Source organism: Nanorana parkeri, unplaced genomic scaffold, assembly GCF_000935625.1.
Source record: "Nanorana parkeri isolate BGI_ZX_2015 unplaced genomic scaffold, ASM93562v1 scaffold1144, whole genome shotgun sequence".
Taxonomy (NCBI): Eukaryota; Metazoa; Chordata; class Amphibia; order Anura; family Dicroglossidae; genus Nanorana; species Nanorana parkeri.
Window position 1 is genome coordinate 445,142 of NW_017307412.1, and position 25,114 is coordinate 470,255.

At 41.9% G+C, this 25,114-nt stretch overlaps 1 protein-coding gene across 1 annotated transcript in view; it reads right to left on the minus strand.

Moving 5' to 3' along the window:
- Window positions 1-25,114, minus strand: part of DGKQ (diacylglycerol kinase theta) — a 147,094-nt gene that overhangs the window by 69,081 nt on the left and 52,899 nt on the right. The window contains exons 4-6 of the mRNA XM_018568147.1: window positions 9,542-9,627; window positions 7,038-7,163; window positions 3,153-3,306 (exon numbers count right to left, since the gene is read on the minus strand). Of these exons, the coding sequence (XP_018423649.1) occupies window positions 3,153-3,306; window positions 7,038-7,163; window positions 9,542-9,627 (366 nt within the window). The remainder of the gene's footprint in view (window positions 1-3,152; window positions 3,307-7,037; window positions 7,164-9,541; window positions 9,628-25,114) is intronic.

Here is a 25,114-nt window from a genome sequence, read left to right on the forward strand (position 1 = left end):
AGGGGAGGACCTAATGTGAAGGGGGGCAGGGGAGACTCTAATGTGAAGGGGGGCTGGGGAGGATCTAATGTGCTCAGAGGGAAATGGAGCTTCTAATGTGAAGAGGGAGGACTTCATTTTAGACTGGTGTGCCTCAAGATTTTGCATACTTTTAAACAGTGCTGTGACTTGAAAAAGGTTGAGATACATTGGTTTATGCAAAGCAAGCAGCATACATGTGCTGTTGCCATGTGAATTTTGGCTTACACAAGAAAAAAAGCCTACCACATCGCTTCAAACCCTTACTGAGAGAGTTAACTTAAATTGCAAAGTGGCTCAGATAACAATGTTTTAATCACATATAGGCATGTTGCTATATGGATTCCTTTAAAAGTTAACAAAATGTTACCAAAAAGAATATATGAGGATAATTGGGTGCAATTCCTTTATACCACTATATATGGGGGCTGAGTTTGGCAATACATTATGAAAGAATTTTAATCTCCATGTTTATCACCTTCAACCAGAGTTCTGTAAAGTAAAAAATGCATGTCAAAACAGTCAGATTAGGAGATAAAGGGAGCGTAATGTAAATATAAAGTATTCTTGTAGAAATGGAATTTGGCTTGCACTGTCCTGAATCCTCGTCTCCATTTGTCATTATTCATGACAGGAAGCCTATAAGGAGGCTCAGAAGGTAGAAGTGACCAGGGCCAGGCTTGATATGAAGGGAACGTGAGAGACATTTATATGCAACTCCAACAGCCTGAAATCTCTGGATCCACTTAACTTTTCCATATGTAGCAAGCACTGAAGGTAACCTCTGTTCATAGATATATATTTGTTTATATACTGTGCATTGACTGTCATGTGACAGGTTTTAAGGAAATTCAAAAAAGTTCTTTTAACATCCTAAAAGAAATTACTTGACCCACAGATATATAGAGAGGGGGTAAAGCAAAGTCATTGTGCAGAACTACTAAAGCACAAAGCAGTAAACATATACTGTACAGATGGAATATAATATACACTATATTGCCAAAAATATTGGCACGCCTGCCTTCACGCGCACATGAACTTTAATGGCATCCCAGTCTTAGTCCGTAGGGGTCAAAATTGAGTTGGCCCACCCTTTGCAGCCATAACAGCTTCAACTCTTCTGGAAAGGCATCCACAAGGTTTAGGAGTGTGTCTAAGGGAATGTTTGACCATTCTTCCAGGAGCACATTTGTGAGGTCAGGTACTGATGTTGGACTAGAAGGCCTGGCTCGCAGTCTCCGCTCTAATTCATCCCAAAGGTGTTCTATCCGGTTGAGGTCAGGACTCTGTGCAGGCCAGTCATGTTCCTCCACCCCAAACTCGCTCATCCATGTCTTTATGGACCTTGCTTTGTGCACTGGTGCGCAGTCATGTTGGAACCGGACGGGGCCATCCCAAAATTGTTCCCACAAGGTTGGGAGCATGAAATTGTCCAAAATGTCTTGGTATGCTGATGCCTTAAGAGTTCCCTTCACTGGAACTAAGGGGCCAAGCCCAACCCCTGAAAAACAAAATTCATCCCAAAGGTGTTCTATGGGGTTGAGGTCAGGACTCTGTGCAGGCCAGTCATGTTCCTCCACCCCAAACTCGCTCATCCATGTCTTTATGGACCTTGCTTTGTGCACTGGTGCGCAGTCATGTTGGAACCGGACGGGGCCATCCCAAAATTGTTCCCACAAGGTTGGGAGCATGAAATTGTCCAAAATGTCTTGGTATGCTGATGCCTTAAGAGTTCCCTTCACTGGAACTAAGGGGCAGTGATGTAAGGATTGGATGTAGGTGCTCAGCCATGCAAACCATGAGGCTCTCTATGCACTGTTGTTGTGCCAATCTGAAGACCACACGAAGTTTGGAGGTCTGTAGCTATCGACTCTGCAGACAGTTGGCGACTTCTGCGCACTGTGCGCTTCAGCATGCGCTGACCCCGCTCTGTCATTTTACGTGGCCTACCACTTCATGGCTGAGTTGCTGTTGTTCCCAGTTGCTTCCACTTTGTTATAATACCACTAACAGTTGACCGTGGAATATTTAGTAGCAAGGACATTTCACAGATGGACTTCTTGCACAGGTGACAACCTATCACGGTACCACGCTTGAATTCACTGAGCTCCTGAGAGCGACCCATTCTTTCACAAATGTTTGTAGAAACAGTCTCCATGCCTAGGTGCTTAATTTTATGCACCTGAATCCAATAATTTGGAGGGGTGTCCCAATACTTTTGGCAATATTGTGTATATATATTTATACACACACACACACACACACACACACACTGTTATCAGTATTAAAAGACCATATTTTTTCAATACAATTTAAGCTATTAATGGGTTCCCTATAAAATTAAAAGGAGAACTATGACATGAGTGATTTCCACTCACCTCATAGTTCTAAGCCGACCTGTGACAATGAGACTGTCACAGGTCGGCTCAGTAGATCGGGAGGTGAGGGAACACATACCGGGTTCCCTCACCTCTCGATCCTGTCACGGCTCTCTGCCGTGACAGGGGGAGGGGCTGGATTCCCCTCTCCCCGCTCCGATCTGCCAGCGCTGACTGGCGGAACGGACGGGGGAGGGGGCGGGTACAGCTGGCTCTGCCTCTAGATAGGCAGAGCCAGCTGTCACTCACGCAGCTGGGCGGATCCCGTCATCTAAGTCGGGATCCGCTCCAGGTGCGGCGTCTCAGTATACCGCGAGCTGTAGCTCGCGGTATACTGAGCTTAGGGTAACGGGAGGACGCTAGTTTGTGTCCTCCCGTTACCCCAAGGAGAACTATGGGGAAAAACACTGACCCCATAGTTCTCCTTTAAGCCTGTGTAGAGCTTATTTTTACCTCTGTAATAAAAAAGGTATTACTGGCTATTTCATTTTGTGTCTTGGCATCATAGGTTTCCTTACTCCTAATTTTTATATAAAGAAATATTTGATCACAATGCATAAAAACTGTTTCCCAATATTGCACATCCTGATTTTAGTCTTGTAACACACTGCAGAGCGAAAATGTCATAACTTTACTTTAATAAAAGGACTTGAGTATAAACTCATGAAAGTGCATGCCAAGAGCACTGCCAGAAAAGGATAACAGTGCCAAGCCATTTTTTAAACAGAGAGTCAAGCTGACAAGAGGAATACAAACCTTGCTCTGTTTGAAGATTCTCTGATATTCTAAAGCAGTGCAGTTTACTGAAGTTGCGAGACTGTAAGCGAACACAGTTTGGTGGAAGTACCATGTTTCTTAATCTTCCAAACATGCACTCGTGGTTTAGGATTATATAACAAGCTGCATGTGCCTAAAAAGGGAACACAATTTGGGATGTATCAAAAGGAATTCAGAAAAGCAAATCTTACTAAGACATGTGTGATAGCACCTTACAAATGTGTGCTGTGGTTAAGAGTCAGGTTAAGGTGAGGGGTCAGTAACCATTAGTTTTTCGGCTACGATAACTTTTTTTTGGGTGTAATAAGTGTCAAAATAACATGCTGGTTAAAGTTATGCCAAAATCAGTGCTGAATTTGAAGGTGGCAAAACTCCAGTGCTAAAAACCAACGTACTACTAAAAGGACAAATGTCTGGTCAAAATGGCAGATGGTCTTGCCCTTGAATGCATTGCTGCAACACTAGGACCTTGCTGGCTCAGGTGGTATGTAAAGTCAGTGTGCGTATGAAACAGAAAAGTTCTTAAAAGAGAAAAAGAAAATCAGTGCCCACTTACATGGTGATTTTCCAAAAAGCTTGAAAACCTCTTTGTTTGACAATGACCACTTCTGGCAGTCAGAAGTGATGATCATCAGACTAAAAAAATTAAATACCGCCCTGGAGATGTCCGAATGATGTAACATATGCTCAAATCTATTGAGCCTATTAGGCCATATATGATGACAACCCATATACTCAGCTTAAAGAACAAGAGGATTTGTTTACCTTATATTATAGCTCTATATTCTTACATTGTATGGCACTGAAGAATATGATGGCTGTGCGTACACCAACAACAATAAAGTCCCACCATGCATTTGTTTATGGAAGCCTGGATTTACAGAACGGCAAAGTACAGCAGTACACTGCCACTTATAAGTGGGGTGCCCATGTTAGTAAAATGTATTGTGCTTAGGCAGTCTGTCTCTTATTCAGCTTTGTCACATGATTGTCTATCATTTTAAACAAAACAAAAAACATTCTATCACATAGGCTCTATTCATAAAGCTAACAAACGAGGAGGAAATGATCTTTTTCAAAAAAGTTTTCAGTTGAAAATAACGGCATTTGAAAATGACAGTCACATGGCTGGAAAACACAATGTTTATTTTTTATTTGTAGAGGTACTAGCACAGAGGTGCGTTTTTGTGGTCCTATACGTACATGTGGTTCCCACAAGTGGCACACGGTTTGAGGACATACACACAGGGGTTGGGGTATACCTGTGGCTCCCCACCCGTGATAACATCAGGGCGGATACAGGCCCGAGCACCAACAATTAATAGTGTTTTTATTTTTTATTTTTCATCTTTGAATTTTTATTTTTCATTTTTGTTTCTTTTTTTCATATGAATAGAAATTGTTTTTAACTTTTGCTTCTTATGTATTTAAAATACACGTCCCCATTATGCATCCCTTATCTAGTTGGGGTCATTTTAATGTTTTGTCATCAAGTACCCTTATTAAAATGTTTTTAAAATATGGATTTTTAACTTACAACTACTTGAACTTTCCTAGTCAAGCTCTCAGAGGGACAGGATAAGATGCTAAGTTTCTTTAGATAGACCACAACATCCCCATAGACATTCTCCTGCTAATACTGTTCATCCGACAAAAAGATATAACCTGTCTCATGACAAAACATGTTGCATTAGCCTGATGGACGGAATTCTCCAATAATTGGACGAGGCTACGATATAAGTTCCTCCCCTCGTTCGAGTAACAACCTATCACAAGGTGAATCCATTACCTACTCCTCCCCCTTGTCAGTTTTTAAAACAGACCGGTTTCCCGCGATCTGCTCGATCTTGTGGCTTGACAAAGAGGAATTTCCTCGAAACGCGTAGCCTTTTACCCACTGTGCACTTCTACCCCCCGTTTAGTCCTCCGCGACTTTCGTTGTCAGCGAGACCACCGGACACCCCGAGACAGCAGCCTGACTACATTGCCAATACATACGGCACCAGGCGCTTCAGCGCTGTTCGCGGCTCCTCGCTCTCTCCCTCACACTCTCCCTATCCCAGCCGTCGCGGCCCGGCCTGGCCAGCCGAGTACGTGGGCTGGTTCCCCACCGCAGACATGTTCTAGACCAGCTCAACATTGACTATTGGAGGGAACCAGCTATTCAGATTAACCCCTTTCCAGCCACTCACCTCTCACCTGCCAGCTAGAAGGACCTGACCAACAGATCCTGAAGAGGAGATCAGGAGAGATTTTGGCCAGATTCTCCCACATCCCAACTGTAAGTCTACATCCTTTCCATTCTTAAGACTGGTTTTCTATATTTAGGTGACACACACAGGATTCAATATCACTGTACGAGCATTGTTCAAAAAAGTGATTGCAGGTAGTAGCGCTCCTCCAAAAAAGATTTTGTAGTCACATGGCTGGAGTGCCTTAGGCTGCTGTTAAAGTGTATTTCTACTTTTGTAGCTGAATTGCCATATCACCTACCTTATATTTGTGACATAGTCCCAATCACATTGCCCCGACTTTAAAAAAAGTGTTTTTTACTTGCTAATACATGTTACCTAGCTTCCCCCCTAATGCTGAAGGGGGGACTCAAGGGGGTTGTTGGAAGTTTTATTTACTATAATTAACCCTGTCTTCACTGTGCTGGCAGATTTTATCAGTTGTAAACTAGATTTAAACACTGTCCTACAATAGGGTTAAATTAGAAACATTGTAAGCTCATTCTGACCCTCAGTTAGTTCCTCTACTTACACTTTCAAACTGCTCAGAGTAGCCTGGAATCTGCACAAATGCCTTTACCAAAGAAATCTCTAGAGTCTAGACCAGGGGTAGCCAAACTCCGGCCCTCCAGCTGTGGTGGAACTACAAATCCCATGAGGCATTGCAAGATTCTCACAGATATGACTCCCGTAGAGAGATGCATCATGGGATTTGTAGTTTCACCACAGCTGGAGGGCCAGAGTTTGGCTACCCTTGGTCTAGACGGTAAGAAATGCATTTTTCAATACTATAATTTTTTTATGCTGTGTGAAAATTAGAACAACAGAGCAAGTTTTTTTTCAAATTTGATGGCAAATGAGGAAATATGCTTTAACTCTGAATAAGCTCAATTTACAGTGCTAAAAGAAGAAGATAAGGATCTTTAAAAAGTGACAGTAATTTTCAGCTGAGTCCAATGAGAGTACAAATTACAGTCACATGGCTGAAATAAAAATCCTTATCCTTCTGTTAAAGATTTTCGAATGGAGCATAAAATATAAGTCTTTTAAATGCTGTGTAAACCCCAACAATGAACTTTTCTTATTTGGTCCCTTTTGGCCTGGTAAATATCAAATTTAAAATTAAGAATGTTTTATATCTGTTTGATAAGTGTAAAAAATTACTTGTTGATCTTGCCAGACATCTTGTCAGCTAACTTTTCTGTGCTGCACTGATATCAGTTACATTATTCCCAGCTCTCTCTGAGAACTACATAACCCTGACCCACTACTTTATGGAGAAGAGGAGGGGAATGTGTCAGTAGTCCAGTTTTGTTGTCCTGATACAGTAGACTGAGTGGGTGTTGTCATCCTAGGACAGGAATTGTGTTACTGGCAAAATCATCAGGTGAAAATAAAGAAAAAAATGCCTGGGGGAAAAAAACAAAACACCACACTAACGCAGCCACTGGTTAGCTGCAATACATTTCATGATTTGTTTCTTAGATACGCTTTAATTTTATCTGTGGTCAAAGAAAGTAGGATGATAGAACTAGCCTACAGAGAGTACATAAATTAACTCCAACTTACACATGTTCAGTTTAATAAAACAGCTATACCTATGCATAGCAGATATATAGGCTATTATATATACCTGAATACCACACCATTCACATCTCATGCCAGAAAGGACTTCAGAAGATCCACACGTTTTCTTGCAGACTTCACAACGAGCATTTGAAGACAAATTTCCCTCTCGCCAGTGATGGTGGTATGTATCCTGAGGCACAAAAAAGAAGCACCGTAACAGTAAAAATAAAAACGGTTGTACAGGCCGGTTGTGTACAAGCAGGTGATGCCAAAGGGCAAGGGACATGATGGTTTCATTTCTTGCATAAATTAAAGATGTTCCATTCATACATTCCTATATGTGGAAAAGATCCCAATGAAAGTTGTCCTCTGTGGAGGGTCATGGAATCCTTTATAAGTACAAGAATAATGCAGATACAGCACTAGTGATAAATATTCACTGATAAATGTAAACATGTATTTCAGAAATCCAATAACATTTGCGAATTTGGCTCTAGGCATTATTCTCTGCAACATTTAAACATCAAATACAATACCCAACAATCTGATTGTATAATCCCTTTAAATCTACCAATAACTATGTAGTGCAAGGGCCAGCATTATTGGATACAAATTGGTCGGATAGACAAGGTAGGTCATGTTGTTATTACATTGGTAAATCCAAACTTTATTGTATAAAGATTGAGAAGATTATAATACATACGGTGAGTCTAAAGGTGCCCATACACTGTACGATTCTCGTACGAGAATCGCGGGAAATCCCGCGATCGTACGAGAATCGTACAGTGTATGGAAGGCGTGCGACCGTTTCTACTGTACGGTTGCACGTCTTTTGTCGAACCAACATGCTCGAAAACCCGCCGAGAATCGTACGATTGTCGGCGGGTTTCTAGCCTGCTCGTCCGATAGCTGCGGAACGGGCCGGGGTGCGCCCCCGCACATTGCCCGTTCTGCATTGCCGTCATCGGAAAGGGCAAGGGACATGATGGTTTCATTTCTTGCATAAATTAAAGATGTTCCATTCATACATTCCTATATGTGGAAAAGATCCCAATGAAAGTTGTCCTCTGTGGAGGGTCATGGAATCCTTTATAAGTACAAGAATAATGCAGATACAGCACTAGTGATAAATATTCACTGATAAATGTAAACATGTATTTCAGAAATCCAATAACATTTGCGAATTTGGCTCTAGGCATTATTCTCTGCAACATTTAAACATCAAATACAATACCCAACAATCTGATTGTATAATCCCTTTAAATCTACCAATAACTATGTAGTGCAAGGGCCAGCATTATTGGATACAAATTGGTCGGATAGACAAGGTAGGTCATGTTGTTATTACATTGGTAAATCCAAACTTTATTGTATAAAGATTGAGAAGATTATAATACATACGGTGAGTCTAAAGGTGCCCATACACTGTACGATTCTCGTACGAGAATCGCGGGAAATCCCGCGATCGTACGAGAATCGTACAGTGTATGGAAGGCGTGCAACCGTTTCTACTGTACGGTTGCACGTCTTTTGTCGAACCAACATGCTCGAAAACCCGCCGAGAATCGTACGATTGTCGGCGGGTTTCTAGCCTGCTCGTCCGATAGCTGCGGAACGGGCCGGTGTGCGCACGCGCACACTGCCCGTTCTGCATTGCGGTCATCGGAAGCCCGCCCCTCAGCGGGGTGGGCTTTCAATGATCGCAAGTGCGATCTGCCCGTCCAAGGTGGGCAGATCGTACAAGCTTTCAATAAGCATACGACCATCGCAAGACAAAAGTCTTGTGATGGTCGTAAGGTGTATGGGCACCTTTACAGTTTTGTCTGTTTACTATTCTTTTATTCATTCACTCATTTATGCAGTGTGGTATAGAGTACTGCAGCTCCATCTGATTTCTACATGTACTTCCATTAAACGTATGTATAACATCTAACAAGTGAATGCCTTACAATACCTGTTTTTTAATGGAATTCAATGGAAAAAAGAAATCATGTACATACAAGCACATTATGAATAAATAAGGACCACAAAAGCACTCTTTGCACCACTTTACTGTATGTGCTTACGTTCATGGCCTAATTAAACAATACAATAGGCGCTTATAGTTGTTCACATTTTCTATTTTACTTTTCCCTGAATTTAAATGGGCTTCCAATTTCATCCCACTGTTGTTAATACTACCTTGGCTATTATTGTCAAAAGGGTTCCATAACACAACACCATAACTTTAGAAAATCTGAAACCTTTTCTAAAAGACAAAGCATACTATTTCTGCTGTAACTATGCTTCTAACTCCAATGTAACTTTAAAACAATGTTATAATTTTCCTTTGTTTGTGGCCAAAGGCCACTCCTCTACATGCCACTGCTTAGTATGTCTAAACCAAACTCTTAATACTTTTTTTTTGAGGAAATGCAATTGGATACATTAATTATGTCAGCAGCTCTTCATTTGAAAATATCTTACCTTTTCACAGTATCAGAATTTCCTTTAGTTGTAATGCATTAAAAATATCTGCTCTAAAATACAGCCTGTCAATGTTTTATTTAATAATCTTAATACACTTACATTGCCCTGCTGTCCATCGTGGTGGCACTGTCGACAGTCGCTGCAGGCGAAAAGGACACAATCTGCATGCACATGGAGCTCACAAACTAGAAAACAAAAAGAAGTAAACATTATATACTATAAAAAAGAACATCAGAAAACACACACACAAAACAAAATAAATTATATATATATATTTTTTTTATACACACATATGTACATATACACACACTCCGTTCCAATATCCAGTATCCAATTATATTTAGTAAAAGTAATATTACTACCAGTAATGATAATCCTGTAAGTATGTCAAAGTGATGCCAAATACTTCCTAGGGTTTACAGAAAAGTAGGGCTGAAACAACTAAGATCAATTATAAATCGATGAGAATTGCTGGCAACGATTCTCATCATCGATTAGTTGCTTTCGATTAGTTGCTGCTGCTCTGCTCCTCCATTCTCCTCTCCACTGGTGCTGGCTGCAGTGGTCTGTGCCCCTTTCAATCCCTGCTGCTCTCCTTGCCTGTATTGGCAGAGGCAGCGGTGACACAGACCACTGTAGCCGGCACCAGCGGAGAGGAGAGACCGTTATGACTCTGCAATCTAAGGGATTGATAGAACACTGGCGTCAAGTCTCCAATCAGCGGCTGGAAACCATAGAGAGCCTGTTTTTGGATATTTTAAATTGCATTAGCCAATATCAGGCTGGCTATTGCACCCGCCCACTGAAAAATACTTAGATACACATAGGACTTAGATTCAAATATAATTTGGTTTAAGAGGAATAAAAGAATTGGCCCATGATTTAACATGCATGACCTCGTGATTGCATAAATGGGACTTTGGAATAGACAGACATCCATTTTGTCTTTGTCCTTGAAAATCTGAGAGCAATTATTATTATTATACAGGATTTATATAGCGCCAATAGTTTGCACAGCGCAAATGTCAAAACACGAGTTTAAATTAGTGTGAACAGCCGTTAGGAATGTCCAAAGAGTAGACTTGTGCCCTTTAAAATAGGATTGAAGGATGCAAAGAGTATTTGTAGGAATATAGATGTGGAATAGACTTCAGGAACCACAAACTGAAATATTTTTGAACTATATTTTAATTATCTGTTTTATTTATTTTTGTAACATCATTGTATACTATTAGCTTTATGCTATATAATAAAGTCCCTTCAAGTTTTCATTCAGCTGGACACTTTTCTGAAGATTTTAAAATCACCTTAAGACTCTTATAAATATAAGTGCTATTCAAGAAAAATATCTAACACCCACTGCCTGCTGTCAATCAGCAGAGGAGGACCTGATGGAGAACTTTCTGATTGACAGCAGGCGTAATAGCCAGCCTGCTATTGCAATTTAAAATAACCAATAACAGGCTGGCTATTGCTCCCAGTCACTGCCTACTGAGTTGACATTCAGCTGCCTCAGCAGCTGAATCCAGTAAAGTGGAAAGGTGACACTAGTGGAAAGGTGTCACCTTAAAGAGATCCTGTCACCTCCAATGTGCTATAAGATATGGGGCTTGTGAGCCGCCCGCCCCACCCACTGCCCCCTCCTATGTGATAGCAGTAATGTAAAAAATGTAATAAACCCTCCCCTCCCCAAATGCGCGTATACTAACAGAAACACACGTCGGGTGCGCCTACAAAAAAAACCAAACGATTGCGCTACACATGTCAGGTAGCGCAGCATATTTTATTTTCAATTAAGGATGTTTGGGTTTTTTTATCCACCTAATCGATTAATCAACATTAAAAATCGACTAACTAATCGATTATGAAAATAACCACTAGCTGAAGCCCTACTGAAAAGTATGTATTCCATCTTTTAGATATGACTCCTTGTATTAGATTAATTCCGCATACTAATACTTAAAATGGGCAGCTTTACAACATAAGAAAATAAAGAGCCTCATTCACAATCACACAATACTACAGACCTTCATTGATGGTAAAGAAGGCATAACACAAATAAGAACTAATGGTATGGTTTTTTTTTTTTTTCACCAGGACCATTTTGTTTTTTCCTTTATTGCTGTGGTTTAATGATTGTGTTTTTTTGTGATGCCTAATGGTTAAAATACAAATCACAATAAAAATAAAATGTGTGGTAAGATACCATATTTTCTTTTTACAAATTTTACAAATTCTGGCAGGGGATTGGAAGCTTATGGGCAAAACCATATACAGTATATACTGTATATATACTGAATGCAGAAGGTAAAAAAAGTACCTTTACAACCAGCCAAATATGCTAGAGTTTAATAACATATAAAGCAAATAGTAGGAATCAATCCATAATAACCAAATTGCATTTAACATTTACTAATCTATAAATCAGAATAAAGATACACTTCCCATACCAAGCCTATAAAGGTTTGGGTCGGTTCCAGCAGAATGATTGCCTGTCACCTACCCGAGACACCAAAGTCAATAACAAGTGTGTCTTTCTCTTAGCAGGACTCCCAAAAATGTGTTTATTCTATATCTTGTAGACTCAATTAACCACTTCACTGCTACCGATGTAAGGAATACAGCAAAACAGAACCGTTTGCAGTTGGCCAGCTCAGTATCCCTTATGTGACATAGTTACATAGTATTTGAGGTTGAATAAAGACATATGTCCATCAAGTCCAACCTATTTGTGTGTGTGGTCCTATTGGTGAGTAGTATGCATAGGTCCCTGTGTGTTCTCAATTTTAAGAGTACTTGTACCCCTGTATTTTACGTTCCCTGAGGAAATCGTCCAGTTGCATCTTGTCAGCTGCATTCTCTACTCTGTTATAAGCTCATGGAAACTTCAGCAAGCATGAACTTATAAGTAGAACTGCCTCACTGAAAGAGCCGAGTAAATGCATAGCTATGATCAGACCCCTGATATTTCACTAAAGCCCCAATAGTAAAAAAAAAAATAATCAATGAAAAAAATCTGTTTACATCGGTGCAATGCGGGAACATGTACATTTCACAAGTTTCCACAGCACAATAAAAACAGGTATTGTTCTTGTTGGTGCACTGTGGTGCCATTCATTCTTTATGGCAACCCAATGCACCTTGTTAGGACATGTGCCTTGCAGCACACCACAATACAGGGTAACTAATTACCATGCGTTGCAATGCACTGCATTTGTTTTTTGTTTTTAAAAGGTACAATTGGTGCACTTGGTGAGATTTCTCTTGGGCAGCCCATTCAAATGAATGCAACCACAGCAAATAAATGTGTACTGTGGGGGTATAGCTCGAATGGGGGGATCACCTTCCCTGGGAAAAATAGTCCAGGCAGCAAAGTTCTTTTTCTCTGTGAACACATCCAACATGTAGCTCTCTCAGAAGCCTGTCTGAGTCCCAGGCCAGAGCAAAACCATGTCTCAGCCTTTCCCTTTTATCTCACCTGGACAAGCACTCATCAAGCAATCAACTATCCAGGTGAGACACAAAGCCCGAGCTGGACTATCCAGACCCAAAGTCAAAGCGAAACCCTGGTCAGGGTTCCGCTATTCATGCACATAGGATAGAAAGCGAGGGGAAACATACCGCTCCTCAATGATGTCCCCTCTCCTTATGTCACAGTACCTAGACCTAGACTTGAAGTCTTGTTACTAATTAAAAAAACTATTTGAAATATCACTATGTTCCAATTATTTATAATCTTTTCTACGGGTACCAACAAATCTGTTAAGACCATTTTAGAATATCCTTGTAGAATAAGCAATAATTAGCAGCCTTTTCACACTTTTGCTTGTCTTGGCAGGGAGAGATTTCTACCCTGGGCCGCACAGAAAATGGCCTAGGGCACCATTGCCACTGATGAATCCAGTGTCCTGGATTCTGCAGGACATCCCTATAGGATCCAGGACATTTGAAACCTTTTGTCACCCACATTCTGCAGACTGGTAGCGGGTGTCCTGTGAAGGAATACTAGGGGGTGTTGGAAAATCAATGCCTCCCCGGATGCACAGCAAATACTTGAAAGTGTGGAAAGAAAGTGCTGGGCCAGTGTGGTTACTTGCTTAGTGTTTTTCATCCAGCAATAGTTAATTGAATATGTCTGATCTGGCTAAATTTTGAAATTGAATTTTAGACCGTGAGATAGCATTCCATAACTTCATGTGGGCAAGAGGTTGCTGGTATATAGAATGTATGAATCCAAATATATCCACTATAAGTAGCAAACGCTTTGTTGTGTGGAATGGGTAACTGTATTGAGAGAAATGTAGAGGGGGGCGTGGCGAGCTGCCGAGGAAGATGACCGCGGTCTAACGGAGCTCCGCAATACCCGATCCCCAGAGAGCTATCTATAGCTCACAGAAGCACCCTGAGCGGCACCAGTGCAGCTGTCTCTCATCCCTGACACCAGGGACCCTGCGAGGGGGATATGAGGAGGCAGAGTAAGCGGCAGAAAGACGCAAGGAAGCTACAACTGCAGAGACGGGGCAGTCCAAGATGGCGGCCACACGAGGCACTCCGGAGCACTCTGCATCACCGCTCCTCCTTCCAGACAAACAGGACTCCTCGTCCCTGGACAGTCTCCACATGACCCAGGGGGAAGAACCAGACGATTCCAGAGATGCAAACCTCCTACAAAAAATCCAAGCTATGCTACATATTGAGCTGACGGCGACCTCTGAGAAGCTCACTGCGGCCCTGACCAAGGAGATCAGAGAAATAGGTATGCGTACAGACCTCCTTGAGAAAAAGATGGATGATGTTGTCACTGTCGTTGAATCTCACGAGCAAGATCTAGACTCGGTCAACACTGATCTGATCGCCATTATGGATAAGGTGGAAGACATGGAGAATAGGGCCCGCCGTGGCAATCTCCGCTTCCGTGGTAGACTTGCAATCCACAATTACTGCATTGCTACATGAACTTATCCCGTCCACACCGATTGACCGTCTAGAGTTTGATCGGATCCATAGGGCTCTGAACCCGAAACGGCCGGAAGGCCCCCGAGAGACATAATTGTGAAATTCACCTTTTATCGTATAAAGGAGGCTGTCCTGCACGCCACCCGGAACAAGAAAGACCTACATTTCCAAGGACATGCGTTCCAAGTATTCGCTGATCTCTCGCCTACCACCATACAGCGTCGGAGAGCCCTGAGGCCTTACTTGGAGGTTCTGAAAAATAATGGCATAGCCTACCGCTGGGGATTCCCCTTTAGGCTCCTATTTTCACACAACGGCCGATCTTACTCCCCCACTTCACCAGCTGCCCTGAGGAAGGTGCTCCTGGATCTTGAGCTAAGTTGAGGACGTGCATAATGCTGCTCTGAAAAGTTATATCATTGTTGTCCCCTTTTATGCATGCCAGCACTATTTGCCTTTTAAATGTTACCGTTCCTGGTGCTACGTTCATACAATTACTACATGAGGAGCTCTCTAGGGGGACCGGGTGATCAGTGCCCCCCCCTTGAGAACGGCAGATAGGAGGGAGGATTTTTCCACCTCGCTATCTGCAACACTTGTCCTTAGGGACAGTTTCCCGAGTTACATTTTGTTAATACTCTTTGTTCACCTAGCCCACTGTCGGGCTCCTGTTTTCTTTTTCCTCTTTAGATTCTTCTCCCTTCCTCTCGGTCCATCGGTGGTCTGGAATACAACGCTTCGGTCACTCCTCCACAGATTTCTCGTGAGTTATCTTGCACATGGGACTATCACCCGGGGTTGCCTATGTTGCCTAATGTTCATGTTGGTTAATCATGGCCACTGGTTTTAATGTTTTCTCACATAACGTCCAGGGGCTGAATTCGCAGCACAAGCGCAACAAAGCATTCTCATACTACTCATCCTGCCATGCCGATATAGTCTGCTTGCAGGAGCCTAGATTTTCTATCACCTCCTGTCCTAAGTATTTACATAATCGATTCCCAGGCTATATTCTATAGTGCTAACTTCTCAGAAAAAAAAAAGAGAGGGGTGATAGAAGCGATTAGGAAGAATCTACCTTTCGTGTGTGACAAGCAAATTGCAGACCCCAATGGACGTTATGTGATATTGATTGGATCGCTATATGATATTGACATGACTAAAGTCTCGTACTATTGCCCTAATACACACCAACTCCGCTTTCTCTCCCACTTATTGAAAGTAGTCACCCACCATAGTAAAGGTATCCTCATCTTGGCTGGGGATACTAATTTAGTCCTTTATCCTGCTAATGACAATACTAAATCTACTGATGCTGCCAACCCTTCCCCACTACCATTGCAGAACTCCAACTTCCTCACATTGTTAAATGATCATTCCCTAGTAGATGTGTGGAGGGAACTGAACCCATCCTCCAAGGACTACACATTCTTTTCGAATCCCCATCAATCGTTTTGCAGAATTGATCATGTGTTTACATTGCAATGTAATGTTCCTGCTTTCCTTTCTGCACGAATCAAACCCGTGCCTTGGTCGGACCATGCAGCAAATGCTGTACGGTTCCGCTTGGAATCGGCTAGACCAACTCGTTTTCTATGGTGCGTGAATGATAGCATACTGTCATCTGAGGTCCTCCTGCAACAGGTTGAATCACATGCCCGACAATTCTTTTCCCTGAATGCTGGTTCTGTGGACTCCCCAGTTATATTATTGGAGGCCCACAAATAGAGCTGCAACAATTATTCGATTAAAATCGACGATGGAAAACGTTGTCAACGTTTTCCATCGTCGATTCGTCGGCTAAAATTAAAATTTCCCGCTTGCCACTGCACGCCGCTCACACCACGCCCACGTCGGTTAAGCCGTTTGCGCCACGCCTACGCCGGTAAACCCGCTCACACGACGCCACGCACACCACACACGCTGAGGACATGCGTCTGGCCCTCTCCTCCCGGTGAGCTTCCCGACTCGCCGTTGCCCGCCGTCAACCAACAACGCCGCTGCCCGCCGACAACACCTTCATTCAAGGTAAGTCGAGATCGGCCGGGAGCTTTTTAATGTTTCCTGTGTGTTGTTTTTTTTTTTTTAAACGGCACACTGCAGAACATTAGTAGCTATAGAGGAACACCAAATCCCAGCAATAATACATTAAACAGCCTGTATAATGTATTATTGCTGGGATTTGTTGTTCCTCTATAGCTGCTAATGTTCTGCAGTGTGCCGGTGTATTATACATTGGTTTTCTGCATTGCATTGTATTGTGCATGGTGTTCTGCATTGTATAATACAGCGACACACTGCAGAACACCAGCAGCTATAGAGGAACACCAAGTCCCAGCAATAATATATTAAACAGCCTGTATAATGTATTATTGCTGGGATTTGTTGTTCCTCTATAGCTGCTAATGTTCTGCAGTGTGCCGGTGTATAATACATTGGTTTTCTGTATTGCATTGTATTGTGCATGGTGTTCTGCATTGTATAATACAGCGGCACACTGCAGAACACCAGCAGCTATAGAGGAACACCAAATCCCAGCAATAATATATTAAACACCCCGTATAATGTATTATTGCCGGGATTTGTTGTTCCTCTATAGCTGCTAATGTTCTGCAGTGTGCCGCTGTATTATACATTGGTATTCTGTAGAGCTGCAACAATTATTAGATTAAGTCGATTAAAATTGACGATGGAAAACGTTGTCAGCGTTTTCCATCGTCGATTCGTCGGCTAAAATTTAAATCTCCCACTCACGCCCGCCTGTTCGCGGCTCCATACACGAGTTATTCCTCTATAGCTGCTGGTATTCTGCACTGCACCGCTGTATAATGTACTATATTGCACACCACACTCTTTTTTTACTTCCACCGCACCAAGCTTGCTCCCGTGATGGACTACAATCTCAATAGAAACTAGTAGTCCATCACTGAAGCCTTTTTATTTATCTATCGGATTAACCGATTAATCGAACTTAATAAATCGGCAAACTAATCGATTATGAAAATAATCGTTAGCTGCAGCCCTACCCACAAAGCCACCATGAGAGGTCAGCTAATAGAGATAGCCACACGGAGGAAGAAAGAAAGGAATAGGAAGGTCAGCGAACTTTATACTAAACTAGAGGAACTCACTACCTGTCTGAAGGATAAGCAGGATAGGTGTTTACTGACACAATTGAAAACCGTTAAAATTGAATTAAAAAGGAATTGAATCTCCTACTAGACCAGCACTCCGAGAAGCTCCTTAGATGGTCTAAACACAAATTCTACTCCAGATCAAATAAACCAGGCTCCATGCTAGCTAGAAAACTAAATGCACTCCCACATAGGTTTGCACCCCTTAGACTTCGAATCCCACAGGGCAATATTACAGCAAACCCGATCAAAATCCTTCATTTGTTCCAAGAAAATGTAACTAAGCTCAACTCTGCCTCTAATTCATTTGATGAACTCAAAGCGGACGCACTACTTTAAGGACCTCACACTCCCTACTATCCCCCCGGCATTCCTTGACCAACTTCATCTAGAAATAACGGAGGAGGAAGTGCTGAATACAATCAAATCCCTTAAAATATCTAAAGCCCCCGGCCCAGATGGGTTTTCAACCCTTTACTACAAAAAGTTGGCACCCATATTGGCACCTAGGTTAACGGACATGTATAATTAATTGCGCAAGGGGGACTCAGTACACCCCTCATCCCTGTTAGCGTACATTTCAATGGTGCCGAAACCGGATAAGGACCCTCGAGACCCTGATAGCTATAGGCCTATATCCCTTCTGAATGTGGACCTTAAAATACTGACGAAGAACCTGGCTAAACGTATTAATGCATTCCTGCCTGTGCTGATCCATAAAGACCAGGTTGGCTTTATTCCATTGCGGCAGGCAGGGGATAATGTCAGGAAAATCATTCACTTAGTACATGTACTCAGGACTAGGAACATCTCCGGATTCTTACTGTCCCTTGACATCCAGCGGGCATTTGACTCAGTCTGCTGGGATTACCTCCGGTATATATATTACTCAAATGGGGTCTTGATGGTCCTTTTCTTTCCTGGCTCCAAGCCTTATATAATAACCCCACCGCCCAAGTAAAATATCTGGGACATGTCTCCGGGACTTTCCTGATTAGTAGACCCCGCTCTCTCAGTCCTCTGATGAAACATACCTTGAAAGTGGGGGACTCACTGAAGTACTTCTCACGTCTGATATCCCCTTCCTTACCCCTTCTCCCCTTACTTTCACAACCTTTATTTGTCCCAGCATACACTAACCCAACATTGTTTAGGTGGTGGACCGATAATGGCTTCACCAGGCTGTATGATTTTTATCGTTCCTCTGACATACCAACTTGGTCTTATCTTAAAACGCACAAACAGATTCCTGATGCAGAAATGTTTAGGTTTATTCAACTGCAGCACTGGGTATCCTCTATGCAGGCACGTAAACATTTAAATGCCCCACTTACCTGCTTCGATCACATCTGCATTTATGCACCAGGAGGGCCTCAACAGGTGTCAATTTTATATTCTACTCTGAATTCCTTAACTCGTATTAGTTCCCATTCTTATTCTAACAAATGGTCAGCAGACCTGGGTCTGCATTGGTCTGATGATGATTGGAAGGGGTGTGGAAAAATATTTCCCGGTGTTCCAATAATGTGACAAATTCTGAGGTTGCCTATAAAGTATTGTTTCGGTGGTACCTAGTCCCAACTCGTTTATCTAAAATGTATCCATCCTCATCTACTAATTGCTAAAGAGAATGCTCGACCCCAGGGGACATGTTACATACCTGGTGCTCCTGCCCCTTCGCTCTATTCGCCAAATATATCTCTAAAGACCCAATACAGGCTCTACTTCATGCCTCAGTACCCGAATTGAATAAATCTCAGGGTGCCCTGGCTCACCAAATATTCATTGCTGCCAAATTAACCTTAGCGGGAAACTGGAAAAAACTATTTATCCCGTACCGGGAGTTTGCCAATGGATTGGATAATGTTCTCCTAAATGAACGGTTATCATGTGTCCTCACCGATACACATGCCAAATTTCTTAAAATCTGGGAACCCTGGATTATACATAATCACCCCGATCTGGATGTCAACACCCTCCACCACCTGTGATGTGGTCTATAGAGTCAAGGGGTAATGAATGTGAAGGTAATCGAAGCTGACCGACCGATGGACCCCCTACTTGTTCTCCTTTCTTTCCTATTCTTTCCTTTTGTCTTCTATTGCATTTATGTTGACCAAATTATGCTGCCTATGTGGCCTTCTGTGGCCGGCAAATGCTGTATAAAATGCTGATTATTTCTACCCTGAAAACCCAATAAATATTTGGTTACAAAGAGAGAAATGTAGAGAATGCTGGCTTGTCTTGCTGTCTCAAATCTTAGTACTTTCTGAGTCAATGTCCCAGAGAAAGCCTGCAGCAAGTGAAGTCAGACAAAAATCAGACATCCTGCCTGGAATACCTTTACTGAGTCAGTGACTGTATATTAAAGTACCTGAATCAGTAAGACAACTAGCCCTTTCAAAAAGAGGTTTAGTTATAACAACCTATGTATTTTCTCAGTGCAGCTTTTTATTTAATTAAAAGGGAGAGCAGGTATGTTCTTGCTCAGAGATGGATTACCAAACAATTTTGCCCACACAAATTTTGATAATGAAGTCACGGTGTGGTGTGTCTATAGAAGGTCTACTCTAGCTATAATAAAAAGGTTATACAGATTCTGTACAATCCAAGTCTAATCAAGGTTTAATCACACACTATATTGCCAAAAGTATTGGGCCACCCCTCCAAAATCATTGGATGCAGGTGTTCCGTGAAATGTCCTTGCTACATATTCCACAATTCAACTTTGGGAACAACAGCAACTCAGCCACAGTGGTAAGCCACGTTAAATGACAGCAGGGTCGGCGCATGCTGAAGCGCACAGAAGTCGCCAACTGTTTGCAGAGTCAATAGCTACAGACCTTCAAACTTCATGTGGCCTTTAGATTGGCACAACAACAGCGCGGAGAGAGTTTATATAGTTTTTATGGCCGAGCAACTGCATCCAAGCCTTACATCACCAAGTGCAATGCAAAGCGTCAGATGCTGTGGTGTAAAGCACGCCGTCACTAGAGAAGTGGAGATGTGTTCTCTGGAGTGACGAATCACGCTTCTATGTCTGGCAATTCTATGGACGTGTCTGGGTTTGGTGATTGTCAGGAGAATGGTACTTGCCTGACTGCATTGTGCCAAGTGTAAAACTTGGTGGAGGGGGATTATGGTGTGGGGTTGTTTTTCAGGGGTTGGGCTTGGCCCTTTCGTTCCAGTGAAGGGAACTCTTAAGGCATCAGCATACCAAAACATTTTGGACAATTTCATGCTCCCAACTTTGTGGGAACAGTTTGGGGATGGTCCCTTCCTGTTCCAACATGACTGCGCACCAGTGCACAAAGCAAGGTCCATAAAGACTTGGACGAGCAAGTTTGGGGTGGAGGTACTTGACTGGCCTGCACAGAGTCCTGACCTCAACCCGATAGAACACCTTTGGGATGAATCAGTGCGGAGACTGCGAGCCAGGCCTTCTCGTCCAACATTCGTACATGACCTCACAAATGTGCTTCTGGAAGAATGGTCAAACATTCCCATAGACACACTCCTAAACCTTGTGGACAGCCTTTCCAGAAGAGTTGAAGCTGTTATAGCGGCAAAGGGTGGGCCAACTCAATATTGAACCCTACGGCCTGAGACTGAGATACCATTAAAATCCATTCACGTGTAAAGACAGGCTTCCCAATACTTTTGGAAATATAGTGTACATTTGATACTATCTAATCTGGTTACTGTGTTTCTTAAATTAGTCAACACAATAAATTATAAAGCCTAAACACATTACGAGCACACTAGATTTCAATCTACTGGAAACCAAACTAGGAAACAAATAAGGAACTATAAGGAAAGATACATTTGCCAAGCTTGAATCATTTTAGCACTACAGAAACAAGCATCACATTGCACAGAAATCATTAAGGCAGAGGAAGCAGTAATTATTTATGGCCATCACTCTGATATAGGATACATTGAGTCATTTATGAAAACAAAAAGGATGCATTATCAATATTGAGCTAATAGTTATAGCTATGGAAATGCTTTATTGTTTGTTTGGAAAAACTCAGAACAGCAACAGAATATTTTACAGAACAGTATTAAAATGACATAAAATATTAAATTTAAATCCATTTAGATTTTTAGCACATTTTCTCTGGACTTCCTCTATAAAACTCTCTGCTAGCTTTTCACTTTTATAGTAGTATGGAAATCTCCTGGGCAGAGTGGACTCAGGTGTGGCCCATGGAAACAATAACCAGCTAAACCTAACACAACACTAGCTTAGGATAACTGGTGCAATTTTTTACTTACTTCCTTCGCAATATGAAGAATAAAGTAGCTACAAAGCCTTTTCCGGATTCTAGTCCTTGAAAGTACTTTCACATTCTTTCAGGACATCCCCATCTTCTGTGTCTATCTCTTAAGGTGCCCATACACTGTACGATTCTCGTACAAGAATTGCGGGAAACCCTGCGATCGTACGATAATCGTACAGTGTATGAAGGCGTGCAACCGTTTCTACTGTACGGTCGTACGTCTTCCGTCGAACAAGAAGGCTTGAAAACCACACTGCGGTCATCGGAAGCCCGCCACTCGGCGGGGCGGGCTTTTGATGATCGCAGGTACGATCTGCCTGTCCAAGATGGGCAGATCTTACAAGCTTTTAATAAGCTTACGACCATCGCAAGAAAAAAGTCTTGCGATGGTTGTAAGGTGTATGGGCACCTTTACTGGTACAATATTTGGTCTCTCTTGGTTTTACTTTTTGTAGTCATGAGGAGTCCAAACAACTGCTTGCCCTGAAGGGTCACTTAGCTTCCCAGGAGGGTGTGGCCTAAATAACGCCACTTTTGTCATCTTTAATCATTTCTCTGATCATTGGCTAGTTGATCATTAACCATATTTCAGCAATGTAAATAACTTCTAGACACCTAATGCCAACAGTCAGTTGAAGGTATGTTTTATAATTATTATTTTTTTAGACAAAGAGCTCCAGCTTTGTTCTTCTGTTAGTCTTGATGCTTTAGGTTTATTAATTCTGACAATGTTTTCAGTGGCAACCTTCATTAATTTTACAAACCAAGCAGCAGACCAGATTTTCTCTCTGTTTCCCTGCAGTTGGTCCAAACGCCCACTTGCAAGACCTTGATTTTTTTGGGGTTACAATTTCAAGTCTGCTTCTTTGCCTCTTCCTATAGGTCTTTTGCCTTTCAATACCTTAGAGAGAAAGCAAAAGTCACTAGCAAAGTGAAGGTTTTCATCACCAAAGTTCAGGGGTGGATATTTTTTTAGGAGTCTGCTCCATTGGCAACAATGGAGAAAAGCTCAAAAGTTATGCGAGAGCTGTAAATTTTAAAGAGCATAAGATACCTGTTTACTGAGATTTTGCCAGTTCTACCTTAGCTGTCCACCTTTCTTCCTGATGTTAATAATAGTGGACCAGTCAGCAAAGGGCTTAGATATCTAACTCTTGTGTGCTATATGGTGGTCAAAGTTTCAGTATGTTCCTACACAAGACATATGATCTTGTCTTGGATTTCATAACTGACCAAATTCACAGTCTGTTTCGTGTGATTAGACAAGGGCAAATGTACTAATTATTTAAAAAATCCCACTTTACTTGAATCAAAAGGCCACATGTCAGCATTGTAAACGCATTTTTGAGAAACAGTAGCTCTTTCTTGCACTGAATAAATTAAAAAAATAAATAAATAAAAAAAACACTGCCCCGAGCTACTGTATATTATGACAGTACACAGCCATAGATGGCAAGGTCTCTGGCTACCATGTGCATTGCGGCTGAATTACAGAGTTAATCAAAAAGACTTAACAGAAGGCTAAATGGGCAACAGATCAACAAGAAGTAGATCCTGCATATCTAACAAGCAAACGTGACAGTCACCATGTACCTTTATCATTATAAACCATACATATTTTTAAAAAAAAGGTTTGAAACTATTAACACGCTTTGATAAAAGTATTTATATTAGTGAACATTTTTCAAAACACATATTTGGAAAATATTACAAAGCAAGTCCTCTTAAAGAAAAAATCGTAGCTACTGTTTGTTATAGACCACGTCATGAATTCTGCCCTGCGATCCAGCTTTTTTTTTCTGCAAACAAAATCTAGTATATCCTTTGTTTTGGGGCCTATCCTTATGCAACAAGCATCCCAGCTAGGGCTGCAACAACTAATCGACATAATCGATTATAATCGATTATTGAAAAAGTTGTCAACTTTAGCATTTTCTTCAGTCTCCAAAAATGTGGTAACGCGACACTAACAGTCAAATCATCATCTATAAGGCATTTTGTCAGCTGTAACCATATATAGAGACCCATGGGAATAATTAACTTCCAGCTTGAAGGGAATGCCATGCGGTGATATAATCTGCCCTGTCAATTATCTGTTACAGGAAGGCATATATTGACTTCATTGTTGCAATCAGATTCATTAAAAATAAAAAATAAAATACTTGTAGGAGTAAGTGGTTAGCTGTTAGCAGTTTACAAAATAAATACTTAGTAAAAATCAACAGAATCATGCACAGAATTTACCAAAATACACTAAATTATAGTCCAAATTTTGCTTGCATCAAAATGAAGTTCCTCAAATTTGTAAAGTAAATACAAGCTACTGCTTATTAAACAGAATTAAGCACCCATACACACTAGTCGCATGTGTGAACATGCAGAAAAATGTGCTGCTCTCACCATATCCATCATTATCGTAACAGTCTCTGACAATGTTCTGTAGCACTGCATTACAGGAAACACCCCATTATCCCCCATTCAAGCAACCAGCAAAAAAAAAAATGTAAATGGGTCCGGCTTAAGATACATTACAAAATTGTCGTTTGCTTGGTGCACACTACAAACATCTTATAGCAGGCTGGCTATTGTGCCCACCCATTGAGCAGAAAAGCGGACGTGAAAGAGAATATTCTCTAACCGGTCTACTCCTCTGCTCAGTGGGCGGGGTTTCAAACACCAGCCTGCTGCTGGCTGTTGAAACCCCACCCACCGAGCAGAACGCGAGACAAGAGAGACAACTTTCTCAGGGAGGCTTTGCTTATGCAAACCAATGCTGTCAAGGCCGGAAACCGTGCCGTGAATGCATTGGATAGTGTGAACAGGCCCTTAGAATATTGAATGCCTAAATTTGCATACAACTGGGCCACCAGAAACCCAAACAAAATAAGTGTAAAAAACCCACACTTGCAGGCTATGGGTAGCTCTAAAGATACACCGATCAGCCATAACATTACGACCACTGACGGGTGAAGAGAACAACATTGATTATCTGGTTAAAATGGCACCTGGAAGTAGGTGGGGTATGTTAGGCAGCAAGTGAACATTTCATCACCGAAGTTGATGTGTTGGGAGCAGAAAAAAATGGGCAGGTGTAAGGATTTGAGTGACTTTGACAAGGGCGAAATTGTGATGCCTATACGACTGGATCAGAGCAACTACAAAACTGCAGCTCTTGTGGGATGTTCCCAGTCTGCAGTGGTCAGGACCTACCTAAAGTGGTCCAGGGAAGGAAAAGCAGTGAACAGGTGACAGGGTCATGGGCGGCCAAGGCTCACTGATGCATGTGGGGGGGGGGGGGG